The following is a 15,815-nucleotide window of genomic DNA, read 5'->3' on the forward strand; positions in this document are numbered from 1 at the left end:
TTTCAAGTTTCGACTGCTGTGGCGCAAGAGTGTGTCCTTCTCATGGAACACTTTCCTGTGTTGGTACAACAGCAAATATGGCCACTCTCCTCTCTTCCTCTACCCACCACCTTCCTTCTTTTTCTCCACTTCTTCCTTTTCTTCCCTCCCTACCCCTTTATCACCACTTTCTTCTTCAAGCTCACCTGCCACTCCCTCATCCCCTCCAGTACCACCAGCACAATCTCCCACAATAAAATAATCCATTTGCAACAATGGCCATACTCCTCTCTCCACCCACAGAACAAGTCCATTAATTGCCAAACCTGACCTGTGTACACCATCCTTTGAGTACTTCAGAAGTTGGCCTACTGGGATTTAGGCAATGACTGTTTATGCTAGTTATGCTGATTTGAGAGAAGAAAAAGAGGTACTGTCCTTTTTTGTTTGAACACTTGGTTCAACATAAAGAAGTGGTGCAAGGACTACTCTCTTCCTGCAACACATGCCCCTCAGATCAGTTCAATACTCCCACTGTACTCTTGTTTAAGCAGGTGGCACACACTTCCCCTTCCACATTGTAGCTGCTCTCTTCCACAAGTGGCTCCTGTCTGTCTACAGGCCAGAAGGCAAATCAGCATCAACCTAGTGTTCATGAAAAGGGTACAGTGCACCTTTGAAAACAGAAGAAGCATGAAAAGGCCATTTTGGTCAAGTGGTTCTGTACCCTGCACCTTAAAAGACCTGGAAAGAACCCCACACACTTTTATTGTTTTCTGTTTTGACACCCCATTTTTGCTGGTTTCTGTACATGGCTTTGCTTTTAGGCTCATTGCCAACAAGCCTATCAATGAGCCAGCCCCCTGCAAGCCAGGCTTTCCTCAGTTTTGGTTTGTGGAGATCACTGTTCTATTAATCTTTTATCGCAGGACGGATGGCCGAGTTGGTCTAAGGCGCTACGTTCAGGTCGTAGTCTGGGTCTCCAGGCGTGGGTTCGAATCCCACTTCGTCCAACATGTTTTGGCGCCTGGCCTTTGGTGTCCTCCATCTTCCCCTTTGCCAAGATCCAAATTCATGGGGGCCTGATTGTTGACATGAACTGCAGTTGCTATGGCAGGCCACAGCACACACAGAACATTGGCAAGCATGAAATGGAGTGGAATTTTAACTTCAGGAATAGTGCTCTAATTCAGCACAAATGTGAAGAATGAAGTTCTGTCTGTGAGTGCAACTGACTGAATATGGTGTGAGGTTGTACATGAACTGGAAGTGAGGGCAGCATGTTGGCCACTGATTACAGAATTGATGGAGGGGGTGAAAGCAAAAGCAAGGTCCATTTTGAGGTTGTTCCAAGGAGCACCAACACAAAACAAGGGAACTTGATGTGCCTGTGTTCACCTTTGAACATCTTACAGAAGTGAGTGAGACTCAACAGCTTTGCATGGGTGAAGTGCTGGGCGTTCAAGGCATCCAAGTATTTCTGGTAGAGGTGATCCTTGGTCATGATCATCAGCATGTAGACAGAGGTCAAGTTGGGAGCATGACAGCCATACTTGAGTAAGGGAGAAGGTGAGCAAAACAGGTGATGAGTATCACATACACATACACAATAAAAACACTGGTGATTTATAGTAGTTGTGAGCATGATTAATGAGGATATTCTATCACATACACATACATGATAGATAAGGGAAGTAATACCATGTTGGTGTACATGGTTATCCATGCGCTGGCCTGAGCTGTAGTGTTGGTGGAGGTCCTTCCAGTTTGAAGAGTATCCATGATGGAGAAGTTGGCCATTTTGTTCTCAGAGATTCTGTAAGCAAGCATAAATGCCTGCCTGCAAACATGCTACTGGTGTAGTGAGGAAGCTATCTCCAATGAGCTGTAGTGTGGACAATACCTGATGATGTAAATGGTAGAGTTGATGGTGGAGGTTGGTTCTCCATCAATGTCCTCAGTCATTGGTGTGAAGCTGCCTGGGTTATGCTGAGATATTGGATGTGGCATGCTTGTATCTGTGATACATTGAACTTGTGCAGACAGAGCACAGAACAGCAGGGACTTGCAATGATCCAATTAAAGTCTAATGCCTCAACTGTTGAAAGCACTTTTGCTGCTGGCTGTGGTGTACAGCAGTCCACTGAATCCATGATCTGCTGGCTGGATGTAGCCAGCTGACCAGTATCATTGCTGCACACATCCAGAATGAGGGATACAGGAATCTCAAGTACTGGTGTTGCAGTGAGATCACCAGAATCACTCCTGGAGTGAGTGTCAGGGATGTCATATCCATTTTTGAAAAAAGGGTTGAAATGCCTGTAAGAATTAAGAGGTGATTTCAGACAGGATAGTTATTGTGTATGTGTATGCAATGATTTTGTGCATGCAAGTGGAGAAATGAAAATGATGTAAACATAGTTAAATCATCATGTACACATACATGATGATAAAATAGGAAAAATAAGTACATGTTACACATTGTCATGATAAATAGTATTTTAGGTGGTACATCAAAATTTTGATAAAGAAGGTCAAGAATTACAGGAAAAATCAAAAAGAAGTGTGGGACAAACCAGGTATCACTGTCCAATGCCTCCATGGGTGAGCAGTTGAGAGATGTGGTGGAGTGAGAGGGTAGGATAAGAATTGAAGTTGGTGTCAATGCAAACCAGCCTACCATCTAACCAGCAGCCAATGACATTCAGAGTGGGCTGTCACCATTGGTGGCCTTGGTCCTAACACTTTTTAAGAAATGTCTGCAAAAAAGCTCATTGGTTGAGCATAGTCCTTTTAAGGCTGAACATGGTGCAATGGTCATTATTATTTTCCAACCTACACACAGTTGTGTGCAGCTGAGCTTGCCAAGTGGATGGTCAAGCAACTGGAGTGGAAGAAGCAGAAGGAGAGCAACCTCAAGAAGAAGAGCCTCAGTGAACTTCAAAACATGTGCACAGTACATCAATAGCACAGTTTGTTTAATGAAAGTAGTGTGATTTAATCAAATCATGTGTCTTCCACTTCAGAATTATGTCACAGGTGTGGCAGAGGTGGAGAAGAACAAGACAAAACCAACTGAATCAGTATGCACCATCCCATCATGTACACCTACATGATGCAATCTTATTAGCATTTATAGACACAATTTCATTGCATACATGTACACAATGAAATATCATTTTAAATATACACTAAAACTAATTTATGCCATCCTTTCATTTCATGGTGTCATCCCATCATAGTACAGTTGTTTCATTATACTCCATAATTCCATTCTATTCAACAATATTGACTCTTATAATCAATCATAACCACCATTTTATATAAGTAATCTATCATGGTGAGATTTATAAAGGACTACATTTCATTAGAAATCAAACACACTTACCTCTGGTGCTCCAAGAAAATCTTGTGACATCTCCATGATGGAGCTGGCTCCAGTGGTGCTATTTTTTTCACTTTCTTCAGGTTGATGTGACAGCCCAAACAAGACCTGCCAGAGAGGAGCAAGTAATCCTGCCAACTGCCATGGCCACTGATGAGGAGCTGTTGAAGCTCCTGAAGGAGGTATGCTTTTCATGCTCTTTGTGAAGCCTTACAACTATCCCATTGTGCCAACTGTACTCTCATCCAGCCTTCAATGAGCTCCTCATTGCCTGCCAGAGACATGTCCAGTTCCTGAGCAAGGTGAGAAAGGTGGCCACACTCCTCATGGATAGGGACTTCATCCACCTCAAGAACAAGGTAGCTACTGGAGAGTGGGTATGTTCTCCTTTTCCATAGTTCTTTCATTGTGTATGTGTACATGATGAATTGCAGTCAATATGCCAATCCAATTGCTTGCTTTACATTAGGATCATCACATCACCTGTGACCAGGAGCAACTTCTTCTGATCCTCAGCAATCCACACATCAACATTGAAGACATTATCCCAGAGTTGCAAGAGAGGATTCAAGAGGAGAAAGAGAAGAAGGAGAAAGCTGAAGAAAAGGAGAAATGTAAGTGAAGGCTAAAGGGAAGAGGAAATCCACCAACTTGGCAGAAGAACCTTTTGAACCAGCATGAACACACAACAAAACCAGATCCAACCAGAAGCACCTCCACAAGTGCATTGAACAGCTCCAGGTCACTTGCATGAATCCCAAGCTAGTCAACATCATCCTGTGTGACATGCATCCACTCACCACTGGGATCAGCACAGGCTGAACCAGATGATGGGTTACACCAATCTGAATCAACGTGGTATGACATAATGCCATGCTCTCCAAATCAAGGCTCATGTGTTTGATTACTAACCTGTCTCACCACACAGACTGCTTTGCTGCCATCCTGATGACCAATGTGCTGGAAATGGCAGCTCTTCTCAACCTCCTTGCTGATGAGAATAGCCCCTGGCAGCTTCTGTGTCTCATCTCAGGGAGCATCCCCAACATCCACTCCAAGAGCGCTGGTGGGGTCCAACACAATGGTACATTCCATCATGTACATGTACACAATGACTTATTGCTCTTCATTACCCCTTCCACAGCTTACTCCTTTTAGAAATATGCTGACAACTCATTGTGTACATGTACACAATACTCACACAGGCCTCTACACCATCTTCATTGGTTGAGTGAACAAGTCCTATACCTTCAATCCAGAGTCACTGCTGGTCCAGGACATCGCCAAGATTCCCAAGCTCATGGCCTATGAGAAGCCCTCCCTCATCAAGAGGTGGAACCTGAAGTGGGTCCACATTGCTCCTGAAGTGCATCAACTGAGTATGTATTTTGTTCATGTGACTTGGTGGCACATGCTCTTCTCACCTGCTTTCCTACCAACAATAGGTCATGTCTTCTATCAGCTTGTCCTCACTGCCTACGCCTCCAGCACTGAAGTGTGAAGTGTTCTCAACTACACTCCACTTCATGCTACTCCACTTCATGCCTGCTTCCATCTCAACTTCAGCTACCACATCAATGGAGCTTCTGTGCAACTGAACAAAACTGAGACCAACATCATCTCAAGTACTATCAACAGCATCCTCATTCACTCCAACCCATCAACACTGTGTCCAGAAAAAGGTGCCAGTGGCACCTTTTGTTAAGTAAAATCTGTACAAGTGATATATGTGTATGTGCAGCGAAAGCAGTACTTTTGTGAACATGGTGTGTGAGTGGTTTTGGCAAAATATGTACAGAGAGTGGCAAAACAGGGAAAAATGGTGTAGGTCATGGTAAAAGCAGATGGGGCCAATGACGAATTTCAAGGCATAAGTGTAAAAAAGGGCTAATGTATTTTGTTGGAATGAGGAACAGAACAGAGTGGAGGGAAACATTAGCCAATGGACTTCTGCACTTTCTGTGGACCAGAAGAGGAGGAGGAGCTGGTCTTGGGTGTGAGAGGGGCAAGGGCAGGATGTGAAGTTAGGCCTTGTAGGAAGGAAGTGATGGCTGTGAGATCTGACTCCTCCAGGAATTTAGAGTGGAAGGTGAGGAACCAGTTGCCAAGAGAGGAGATGTTGCCCTCTGCTATGGGGGTAGAGGAGAGGCAGACAAAGCTGGAGTAAAGGGCAGCACAGAAGGAGAGGTAGTAGGTGGGATTTGCCTCATAGAGAATGTGGTAGGGGGTGGTGGGCGATGTGATGGGGTGGGGAGAAGGATTGGGAAGCTCTAAGCTCTGGATGAGGAAGCTGTAGAGGCTGATGTGAAGTGGGGTGTGGTCCAATGATTGAGCAGTGAGGAAAGCAGGAGCAGAGTGGACAACCTCATGTGTTGGGTGTGGGATGGGGATGTGGTGCAGATAGCAGAAGGGTTTGGGGATGGTGTCGCTGGCCAGAGGATGCCAGATGGTGGACATGTTAACCCTCTTGTGGCTGAAGATGAGAACATCAAAGCCACTGACAAGAGGTTCAGAGGTGGGCATGGAGCTGGAGTAAGTTGGGGAGCTGTGGAGTAGGTGGAAGACCTGGAGGGTGGAGTGTGACTTGAGTGAGGTGATGGCATTGGCAATGTTGGAGGGAGATGAGGAGATGTAGAATCCAATGCCATAAGACTTCAATAGGCAAGTTGCTGCATCATCAATGTTGAGAGGAATGTCTGAGCTGTGGATGGTAAAGTTGTGCATGTAGATCAACACCTGTGGAAGAAAAAAACCAGTGGACATCAGGAATAAGTGAAAAACTGATGCACATCAGGGAAAAGAGTCAACAAATAAAAACCCAATGCACATCAGGAAAAGTGTCAACAAATAAAAAAACTGATGCACATCAGGAAAACAAGGCAGGCCAATAAACACACCAGCCATTCATGGAATTGCATTGGTTGGGCAAGAAGCTTGGTGAGTGGCTTGGTGAATTGGGGGAGATACTTTTTCTGGAGAGCAAGCTCTGCTTTGTGCTTGATGGTAGATGGCGACTTTTCCTCTTCAGCCTTACCCTTGCCATGTTTCTTGGCCACTGTAAAGAACAAGCATGTGGTGAGCTTGGAACTTTACCAGCAAAATGAAAACATACTGGTTGGGGTGGTCAGAGTGGTGCCAGAAGCTTCAGCAGCAGTGGGTACCATGGGCTGAAGTCAGATAATAGTGGTGTAAGTGAAAGTAATGGTGAGGCTTGGTCTTGATCTCCTCTGCCTCCATCTCCTTGTCCATGTCAATCACCTCTGGGCGTGTGTGTTTCCTCTCCTTGTGCTCTTCCTCTACCAGCTTGCACTTCCTTGGCAGTGCTTGGTGCTCCTCCTCCTCCAGCTCCTCCTCCTGCTCCTCCTCCAGCGCTTCCTCTCCCTTCTCCTCCTCTTTCTCCTCCTCCACTATATCCTCCTCCAGCTCCACCCCCTTCTCCTCCTCCTTCTCCTCCTCCCCCTGCTTCTCCTCCTCCTCCTCCTCCAGCTCCTTCTCCTGCTCTTCCTCCTCCTCTGTCTCCTTTTCCTTCCTCTCCTCCTCCTCCTCTTCCATGTCCATCAGCTCTTTCACTCCCTCCTCTGCTATCATTGGCATACACTGCATTAGCAGTTGGAGAGACTGCTGCTTCATGGAGCCAGTGTCTTGGCCCCACGCCTGCAGCAACCCATCAATGTACACCTTGGTGATAACCTTGGTGTTGGGTTGCTGGTGCACCTTCACTAGGGCATTACAGGAGCTTGCTAAAAGCTCAGTGGCCAACATGGCCAAGAAGTTGGGAAGGCCAGAGGCAGCTTGGCAAGAAGACATTGAAAGGAAGTGTGTGTTGAACATGGGTGGTACAACAAAATGATCAAAACAGGTTGTTCAACGTTTTATAGGTAATGTAGGTCTACAAAAAAAGCTGTCCACATTAAATTCTAATTGGAGGGACAGAAAACAGGGGGCGAAATTTCATGTGGTCTGGAGAGCTTTGAGATCTTCCCAATGCACATCAGGTTTGTTATTTGTCAACTTGCTTCCTAATGTGCATCAGGTTTTTTATTTGTTGACTTGCTTCCCAATGCACATCAGGTTTTTTTATTTGTTGACTCTTATCCCAATGCACATTGGTTTTATTTTGTTGTCCTGTTTCCCAATGGCGTTGGGTTTTTAAAGTTGTCCTGTATTTTCCTCAACTCCACTGTTATTAGTTGTGAGCTCATTGGTCTGGAGTTCCAAGAAACACAATGTTCACCAATCCAGAAAAACCACATCTATCTGTTATGTGGCTGTTGGGAATCAGAGGTATCACACCAAATGTTTAAATACCTCTCCAGTGTCATTCAGTTGTTCTCCACCTCAATGAGCCACTCTCTCCCCACCAACACAGAGGTCCTCACCTCTACCCTACTATCCCCAATCTTCAGCCAGTCCTTACAAGCCACAGCTCATACTCCAAGGAAGAGAGTTCTCCAAACTGCTGAAGAGTGAATCCCCAAAAAGTGTTGCCTGCTTGTCAGCAATGATCACATCAATACTGTTCTTGCATCATTCTGTTGTTGTAAGAAATGCCTTGATAACTTCTCCTTTGCTGACATTCTCAACATCACACAACCCTTTGCATCTCAATGAACGTGATTGCACCACCTACATCATCAACATCATGTCAGCCATCTGTGTCTCAACACTACCTGAGTGCCACTTCAAGTTGCAACTCAATGGTTCTCCAGTGTGTTTGAATGCTTTCCAAAAGGTGCCAACCCTTTTTATTGTGGCCTTACATTTGTTATCCCACCTCACATTGCTGCTCTAAAAGGCACATGGTTTCAGCAGGAAGAAGTGGCATTCTGCTAAACAGATTTTCATTTCTGGTGGGCGTGTCCCAATACACAACACCACTGGACAGCAATGTCCCTCAAATGCCACCTCAAATACCCACTTATGGCTAACCACTTTCTTTGATGTTATTGGAGATCGCCTTCCTGATGCCACCATCCACTTACCTATTTCTTTGACTTGGCGAGAAGTGCTCTCTATGTGTGCCAATGCTCATCACTCAACTGTTCCTGTGCTCACCTATTCTGCTATGCTCAAACACATTGCTTCCCACTTTGCCTATGTGAAGTTGCCTAAGAACTCACGCCTTGGCAAGTGCTCTGCTTGCATTGACTTTGCACAGCAACGCTTGAGAGCCAAAAGCCCTCTTGAGGCAGCACAGTTTGCAAGTGCATGGACTCACCACCTTGCACTTTCTTCTGCAGAATGCCTCAGTTACAAGGACTGATGCCACCAATTGTTTTCCTGATGCGCATTGGGTTTTTTATTTGTTGACTCATTACCCCAATGTGCATCAGTTTTTTCTGTCAGCATTAATGATTGCCCCTTTTTGTTCACCTTCCTAACTTCATCTTCAAATTTCAGTCAACTTTCTGGTTTTCTTGAGCAGGCTTACTGATCCACTGGCCCAGCTCCTTCCCTGCACACCCTTGAAACTGTTTGGGACTGGAAGAGCTGGCTTGGAAATCACATGCATGGCCTGACTGGTCACTCCACCCCCCATGTTTTCCATTTTTTCTGTGATGCTTCAGGCAAACCAGTGATCTGGGACAAAGCCTACCACACCCAAGGAGCCTACTCTGAGCCATACCAGCTTCTCACATCCATTCCAACTGGTTTGCTCCTCACTATGTTGCACACACCCTACCAAAAGATATCACAACTTACACAAACCACATCAGGAGCACCTTTCACTATCCCACCTCAGCAATTTCCGCCTGAAGTGCTTACTGAGTTGGCTGACAACTGCCATGCTCCACTGTTCCTTGAGTCTGAGCTTAGTGAGTGGGCTGATATCTTTGAAGCACATGAGGCTCTTGTTTCAAGCTCCCAACCCACCTGCAATAACTTGATTTTTGATGGACTCACAGCTCACCCCATCACTAATCCTCTCCTTGATGGTCCATTGTTCCATCTCCAAACCAGGGTCAAGGTTGTCCACACACAGACTACACCCCAAGTCCAACATTTCAACTTTGCTCCTGGTCAGTGGGTTGCTGTCCAGGCTGATGCTGATGAAGACACTCAGGACTTTTGGATATGCAAGATCATCAGCATTCTCCATAAGAGGCTCCATGTCCACTGGTGGAACTTCACTAATGGATGCTGGACTGACCATGGCTCAGAAAGCACTGTTCCAATGGGGTCTGTTTTAGCTTGTGGCTTTGACTTTAACGCCAACACCAGAGTTCCCCCACCCACCCTTCAAGCAATATTTAGACACCTGTAAATAAAACTTCTCTTCTCTGTGTACATTCAAATTCCACAGTGTTTCATTAAAAAGTACCACTATCACCTTTTTCTGGACACAGTGTTCATCCAACATTGCATCCTGGATTACAGCAGCCTGTCAGGCAATTGGTCAATGTCAGAGTTGTGGCTTCTGTCCCTGCTCTGGCTCCTGCTCTTGTGGTGCTTGTGTTGTGATCCATGGCTGTGCTTGTGGTGGTCATTGTGGGCACTGCTGCGTCTGTGGGCATGGGTGTCAGTATCCTCATGATCTCAATGCTTTCTCTTGTGCAATGGTTCTGAGTGAGGGGTTGTGGAGAGCTGGGACTGCTGTTGATTTTGAGAGTCAGTGATATATTTCATCATGTACATGTACACAACAAAAAAAGGGCATGGGTGAATGAAAACCTGCATAGGGGTGCTAGGAGCTGATGCCATGGAAGAGTGAACTGGTCTGAGCTTCTGCTTGATGTAGTTGACATTGTTGATGTGCCTGATGATGAGGAGATTGTTGATGTAGATGGAGAGGAAGATCTGGTGTTGACTGTTGTCAAGTAGATAGGTGTGGTGAAGCCTAGCGTTGTAGGGATCATCATCATTGTTGTGGTAGCTGTAGATGCAGGGATCAGCTGTAGTTGCTGTGAAGCTGAGATTGATGAGAAACATGTTGAGAGTGTGGTTCCAAGCCAGTGGGGCTTGCTTGAGGCTGTAGAGAGCTTTCTTGAGGTGGCAGATGAAGCTGGGTTGTGTTGTGTTGATGAAGCCCTCTGGTTGAGTGACATAGACCTTGTTGAGGATGGCTTGAAGGAAGGTGTTGTTGATGTCCATCTGGTGGATCTATAGACCCATCAGGATGGCATACATGAGGAGGAAGTGCAGATTCTCCAGGCATAGAACTGGGGTGTAGGTGTCCTTGTAGTTGACTCCCTTGTGTTGAGAGAAACTGCTTGCAACAAAGTGAGCCTTGAATGTGGTGTCATCCTTGATTCAGAGGACCCAGTGTGTGCTGACCACTCTATGGCCAGGGGGAAGTTTGACAAGATTGAATGTGTTGTTGAGCATGAGGGTGTCAAACTCCTTCTTTATGGCTGTTATCGACTTGTTGTGGAGAGGTGATGATAGAACGTCTTGAAGATACATAGGTGTTGGCCTGTAGTTGGTGTTGAGGAGGGCGTCCTCCATCTTGGTGACTGTGGTGAGAGTCCATCTTGAAGGTGTTGTTGTGAGTGATGAGCACGTTGACCTTGTTGGTGGGCTTGGTTGACTTGGTCATGGCATAGTTGGTTCCCTTGGAGTTGACAGGCACATAGATCTGGCAGCTGGAGTGCAAGGTGCTGATCACCAGTTGTTGGGACCTTGTAGCTGCTGTTCTTCAATGTGTGAACTGTCAATGTCTTTGCTGGTGGCTTGACAACTTGAGGGACAGGATGTATGGTTGAGGCTGGGGGTAGTACAGCTGTTGGCTGGGCGTTGATGACTCTGTCAGCTGATGGTGATGAGTGATTGGTATGGTTGGTGCATGAAGGGGCGTTGCTGGCTGTTGAGTCAGCTGTGGACTGTGATGGTGTTGATGTGTCACTGGCGGGTGACACAGTTGGTGAGATCTGCTCCCCCTGCTCAAACTGTGTGATTGGGCGCCAGCAGGTCATAGATGTCAGGCCATGAGTCAATGCTGTCTAGAACAAGTGGTAGAGAGGTGTGGGTGATGGGTTTGTTGGCCTGTGTGGAGTTGGACTGCTCATTGAACACAACATTGTGTGTATGAGTGATGCATCCTGTGTCAAGTAGCAGGATGTGATATGTGCTGGTTGAGTGAGCATTGATGCTGAGGAAGCGCATGGGCATGGTGCATGTGCTGAGCTTGCTTTGGTGCTTGCCTGGTGTCATCATGGTCCCTGCAGACCCAAAGACATGGAAGTGATGCATGGACAGTGGAGAGCTGTGCCACAGCTCATGCAGTGACCAATGCCCAGAGTTGGACCATGTGGGCTAGGTGTAGAGGTTGGCTTTGAGATTGAAGGCCTTGTTGTGGAAATGCTCCTTGATGAGTGACCACAGCCAAAAGGGGTTCTTCAGCTTGTAGTTGATGTAGTTCTGGAGCTGTGTGTTGAGGGATGCACTGATTAGTGTGTGGGTCTGGGAGCTTCCAGACTGGATCTTGTGGGCGTAGGAGAGGAACCAGGTGAGATCCTTGTTGTCTTTGAATGGTGACTTTGCAGTTGTGGGCTTTGTGAGGGAAGTCTGGAGAAGATTAGCCTTCTTTGTTGTGGTGAGTGCAACATTGGCTGTCTTCCTGGCCCTATTGAGGAGGCTAGGTGATGCTGAGTCCTTCTTGAGAGCGCTCTTGGCAAGAAGGGCTTCAGCTTGAGTGGTGTTGGCTTGCTCCCTGGCCTTGGAGAGCTTCTTTGTCTGGAGCAAGAGAGCTTTCTTGCCCAGGGGGACCACTGATGATGACACTATCAGGTCAGGGTCCTGAGGGGGCTGAAGGGCTGCTTTGATGAAGGAAGAGGCAAGTGAGTTGAAGATTTCTTTGTTGTAATGAGCCAGCAAGTTGATGACGTGTTGGTAGTCCTTCTTGACATAGGTCCATAGATTATGGCTGTTGTTGTGCTGCCAGAGAAGATAATTGTTTGTACTGTTGAGTTTCTTGAAGGTAGTAGTGTCCTTAAGTGACATGCTCAGAGGAGCTTTAGATGGTTATGTTTTTTGAAGGGCTCAGTGAGAGCGTGGGCCCATAACCTGTTGACGATCTTGGAGGAGAAAAGAAGGTGTATTTGGTGTCCGTGCGAGCGGTACTGAGTGAGGAGGCACAGACAAATAAGGAAAGTGAAAGAGAGAGAGAGAGATCCAACAGCGGCCGGTCTTCTCCTGTAGCGGGCTCATAGTCATCAGGTTATGGTGAGGTTGGCATAGAGCTATCCCTCAGCGTCAAGCAGGCCACACATGCCGGTCTTTGAATGTTCGGGTTGACTGCTTCCATGTTTGGATGCCTTTTGGCCACGGGGTCGCTCGGCTTGGGCGGATTGGTCTCAGCGCTGCAGGTTGGCGCACCAGGAGAGCACCACCGACGGCGGCACCACCACCCAGCCACCTCCAGCAGGCGACTTTGGCTGATGCTCGGCTGCGGTGGCGTCTTGCTGCTGTGCCGAAGAGCGGACGAGGTGGGTCACGCCAGGGCCGAGGCAGGACACAACGCGGCCGCCGTGCCGAATGATCGCGGCGGCGACCTCCCTGCGCAGTCCCAGCGGCAGGCTGTCGTCGAGGAAGGCCACCATGGCGGCCAGTCGTTTCTGGCAGTCCTGCGTGTCCTTGTAGCAGCTCCAGCACACCTCCTCGACATCTTTGCCATTGAGCACACACCTGTGCCCACCCTCTGATGTCAGTGTTGGCACACGACACACGACACACGACACACGGCACACGGCACACGACACACGACACACGACACACGACACACACGCATGTGGGCGACGTGCACGTACAGACAATCTGAGCACAGGTTTTGGTTGTGGCAGCGGAGGCAAGAGACCTGTGGCTCCGCTGGGCACAAGGTCCTGCCGCACTCGTCGCACTCAACGACACATCGTTCGCACACCTGGCCGTGTTGTGTCCCGTTGTGGTTGGTTGGCGCTGGCTGGCTGGCGTTGGTTGAGGGGTGCGCGTACCAAATCACCACACCCCGCGCAGGTGGAGAACGCCTTCTCCTGGTCCCTCTCGAGTTCCTCCCTCAGGACCTGGCCCTCGTAATAGTCGTCCTGTTGTACCGCAGGTTACGCGCGAGCCTGCGTGTGCGCGCGCGCGTGCGCGTGCGATCATGCGTGTACGTGAGCGTTGTGAATTGGATGGGCTGCACATACCTCGAGAGTGTGGCCACACCTAGCACATTCCCAGAAGTCGTCTGCCAATTCGTCCTCATACTCCTCCCGAGCGTCGTACGCCCAGGCGAAGGCCATCTGTCGTTGTATCAGGCACACAGCGTCCGGCAGCATGCTTGAGCGCGCTTGCACATTCACACACATGGCGCACGCACCACCGCACGCGCACGCGCACCACCGCACGCATGTGGCGGTACCTCGGGATCGCAATCCATGCACGTCCACAGGTCCACCTCATCGAATTCTGGCGGCAAGGGCCTTCTCGATGCCTCCCACTCCTTTTCTGTGGTCCTTGGCACTTCGCACTCCCTGGTGGCCCATGTAAGTTTTATCACATGGCACACGTACGACGCAAACACAACACAACACAACACAACACAACACAACACAACACAACACAACACAACACCACACGACCGAGACACACGACACACGACACACAGCACACATGAGAGTCGCACCACTTCTTGGCACCACAATTCGCGCAGAGCAGAACATCGCAAAAGTGACACCTGATCAAGCACTCCGCTGGACCGAGGCAGTGGTGAGACGAGGAAAAAAAAAGCAAACATGTTGGTCGAGTAGTACGAACGACAGGAAATGATGGAGCAGATGGAGCAGTAGTAGCCGTCGGTACGTTCAGGGAAGGTGAACATTCTCGCTTTGTTGGGGTGTTCCAAGCACACCTGCAAAGCACAACAAGGTTAACACAACATGTTGCTATTTTTGTGTAATAATAAAATAAGTATTTATATAATAATTATCAAGAGAGTTTGTACGAGAGGGACTTGGCACAGGAGCGCGTAGGGGAAGGCCAGGTGCAGCCTGCCCAACAGCCTGCTCAATTATATAAACAAAGAATTTATTAAAATTAAAATTTCAATTAAATATCAAATTGAAAGGGGTACCTGAGGGGGAAGAGGTTGGAGAGGCTCTTGGCCAGCAGCGACTGCACGAAGAGGCACATGACGCCGCGCGGCAGGACGGAGAGGTAGTCGCGCGCGATGAGCTGCAGCTGGCCGAAGGTGATGTCGCCGCAGAGCGCCAGGGCTTCCACCTTGAGCCGGCACAGTGTCACCAGCGACGCCGGCGTCAGCCGCGGCACCTCCGCCAGACCGCGCAGGTCGTAGGCTTCACACTCCACCGCTGCCACCAGGCAGGCCCGTCCACCCCAGCCAGCGACCGACCACACACCTCCATCTCGCCTGCAGATTTGCTGGTAAAAAGTTTTAAAGACCTAAAATTTTTAGTTTATTTTATTTACTGGAAAAATTTGAAAAAAACAGAATTTCTCAGATAGCTTTCACCAAACTTTGCAGATTATCAGATTATTCATATTAGCAGCTCTTTTGTGGTTGTACTTCTGCAGGGCAGTAAGATTGAGAGCAAGATGGAAGGCCAGGACGCACTGCAAGCTGAGCTGCAGCACAAGGAAAGGGAGGTGGAGCAAAAAGAAAGGGCGGCAGCACCAGCTGTACCGGAGCAGGTGGAGATATTGGCAGAAGGCGAAGAGGAGGAAGGAGGTGAGGTCGCCGGCCAGGGGTTGGCGGACGAGGCTGAAGAGGAGGCACTGAACAGCGGCAAGCCCGTCAAGCCACGAAAGCTCTCCAATCTCGAGCGCAAGCTGCAGGCCCGTGCCGCCCGACAGGCACCACGAGGCCGGCCCGCCCCCTCCGCCACCGGCGAGCCGGCCGAGCCCACCGACCCCTCCCTCATGTACCCACCCATCCATTTATATTTTTTTTTGAATTATATTTAATTACATTTTGATTTGTGGCTATTATTTATTATTTATATATTTACAGATTTTTTTTCGTGTGAGTAGGAAGTCGTACAGGAGTTCGATCGTGATGGTGCCGCCGATCGAGGCGTGGCCGGCCCTCCAAGCCATCCGCCGCATTCACGACACCGGCTTCGTAAGGTAAACCTCGTCACGCAACCCACCACCAACCTCGCCGCGCGCCGTGTGCGGGACTTGACCGTTCTACATTGTCGTCATCGTCATCGTCAGATGGCTGCCGCACGTGAATATGATCTACCCGTTCGTGCCCAACCAGCAGTTCCCGGAGGCCGCCCAGAAGCTCCGGTTCGTGTGGTGGTCCTTTGCTGACGACGCCTGCTGGCCCTTCGGCCTCGGCCCAAATTGACATAGGTGGCGTGCGCAGCGAGGCCCTGGCGTCGTTCCCGGCCTTTCGGGTGCGACTGCGCGAGTTGAGTTTCTTCAAGCACCACCGAAGCTGGACCGTGTGGCTCAAGCCCGAGACCGAGGTAGAGCGCCTTTGCTTCATCTGGTCCTTCTCGCTCACCTTCGA

General features: G+C 48.5%; 9 protein-coding genes across 9 annotated transcripts in view; 3 read left to right on the forward strand and 6 right to left on the reverse strand.

Moving 5' to 3' along the window:
• Positions 1-1,168: 1,168 nt before the first annotated feature.
• ACA1_193450 (uncharacterized protein) lies at positions 1,169-1,779 on the reverse strand (the record flags this gene model as incomplete). Its single annotated transcript, XM_004336497.1, has 3 exons — positions 1,169-1,198; positions 1,379-1,531; positions 1,681-1,779. The coding sequence occupies 3 exons, from the start codon at positions 1,777-1,779 to the stop codon at positions 1,169-1,171; spliced, it is 282 nt and encodes a 93-aa protein (XP_004336545.1).
• A 1,072-nt stretch (positions 1,780-2,851) lies between these two features.
• On the forward strand, positions 2,852-3,986 carry ACA1_193460 (uncharacterized protein; the record flags this gene model as incomplete). The annotated part of the gene is made up of 4 exons (XM_004336498.1): positions 2,852-2,935; positions 3,448-3,546; positions 3,643-3,741; positions 3,834-3,986. 4 exons carry the CDS (start codon positions 2,852-2,854, stop codon positions 3,984-3,986), a joined length of 435 nt encoding a protein of 144 aa, XP_004336546.1.
• Positions 3,987-5,299: 1,313 nt separating this feature from the next.
• On the reverse strand, positions 5,300-6,922 carry ACA1_193470 (uncharacterized protein; the record flags this gene model as incomplete). Its single annotated transcript, XM_004336499.1, has 3 exons — positions 5,300-6,100; positions 6,262-6,419; positions 6,526-6,922. The coding sequence occupies 3 exons, from the start codon at positions 6,920-6,922 to the stop codon at positions 5,300-5,302; spliced, it is 1,356 nt and encodes a 451-aa protein (XP_004336547.1).
• A 2,486-nt stretch (positions 6,923-9,408) lies between these two features.
• Positions 9,409-9,555, forward strand: ACA1_193480 (uncharacterized protein; the record flags this gene model as incomplete). Its single annotated transcript, XM_004336500.1, has 1 exon — positions 9,409-9,555. One exon carries the CDS (start codon positions 9,409-9,411, stop codon positions 9,553-9,555), a length of 147 nt encoding a protein of 48 aa, XP_004336548.1.
• A 346-nt stretch (positions 9,556-9,901) lies between these two features.
• On the reverse strand, positions 9,902-10,456 carry ACA1_193490 (polyprotein; the record flags this gene model as incomplete). Its single annotated transcript, XM_004336501.1, has 2 exons — positions 9,902-9,958; positions 10,079-10,456. 2 exons carry the CDS (start codon positions 10,454-10,456, stop codon positions 9,902-9,904), a joined length of 435 nt encoding a protein of 144 aa, XP_004336549.1.
• Positions 10,457-10,465: 9 nt separating this feature from the next.
• On the reverse strand, positions 10,466-10,768 carry ACA1_193500 (Retrovirusrelated Pol polyprotein from transposon TNT 1-94, putative; the record flags this gene model as incomplete). Its single annotated transcript, XM_004336502.1, is given in 2 exon segments — positions 10,466-10,609; positions 10,625-10,768. 2 exon segments carry the CDS (start codon positions 10,766-10,768, stop codon positions 10,466-10,468), a joined length of 288 nt encoding a protein of 95 aa, XP_004336550.1.
• Positions 10,769-11,617: 849 nt separating this feature from the next.
• ACA1_193510 (uncharacterized protein) lies at positions 11,618-12,304 on the reverse strand (the record flags this gene model as incomplete). Its single annotated transcript, XM_004336503.1, has 1 exon — positions 11,618-12,304. The coding sequence occupies one exon, from the start codon at positions 12,302-12,304 to the stop codon at positions 11,618-11,620; it is 687 nt and encodes a 228-aa protein (XP_004336551.1).
• A 353-nt stretch (positions 12,305-12,657) lies between these two features.
• Positions 12,658-14,470, reverse strand: ACA1_193520 (uncharacterized protein; the record flags this gene model as incomplete). Its single annotated transcript, XM_004336504.1, has 9 exons — positions 12,658-12,988; positions 13,111-13,223; positions 13,294-13,383; positions 13,486-13,581; positions 13,701-13,812; positions 13,965-14,031; positions 14,096-14,189; positions 14,292-14,340; positions 14,412-14,470. The coding sequence occupies 9 exons, from the start codon at positions 14,468-14,470 to the stop codon at positions 12,658-12,660; spliced, it is 1,011 nt and encodes a 336-aa protein (XP_004336552.1).
• Positions 14,471-14,893: 423 nt separating this feature from the next.
• ACA1_193530 (RNA recognition motif domain containing protein) overlaps positions 14,894-15,815 on the forward strand; it is a gene marked incomplete at both ends in the record, with an annotated part of 1,828 nt that continues 906 nt past the window's right edge. The window contains 4 exons of the mRNA XM_004336505.1: positions 14,894-15,219; positions 15,341-15,424; positions 15,515-15,589; positions 15,669-15,771. Coding sequence (XP_004336553.1) covers positions 14,894-15,219; positions 15,341-15,424; positions 15,515-15,589; positions 15,669-15,771 — 588 coding nt within the window. The remainder of the gene's footprint in view (positions 15,220-15,340; positions 15,425-15,514; positions 15,590-15,668; positions 15,772-15,815) is intronic.

Source organism: Acanthamoeba castellanii (genome assembly GCF_000313135.1).
Source record: "Acanthamoeba castellanii str. Neff unplaced genomic scaffold scf7180000084749, whole genome shotgun sequence".
In the NCBI taxonomy this organism is placed as follows: domain Eukaryota; phylum Discosea; order Longamoebia; family Acanthamoebidae; genus Acanthamoeba; species Acanthamoeba castellanii.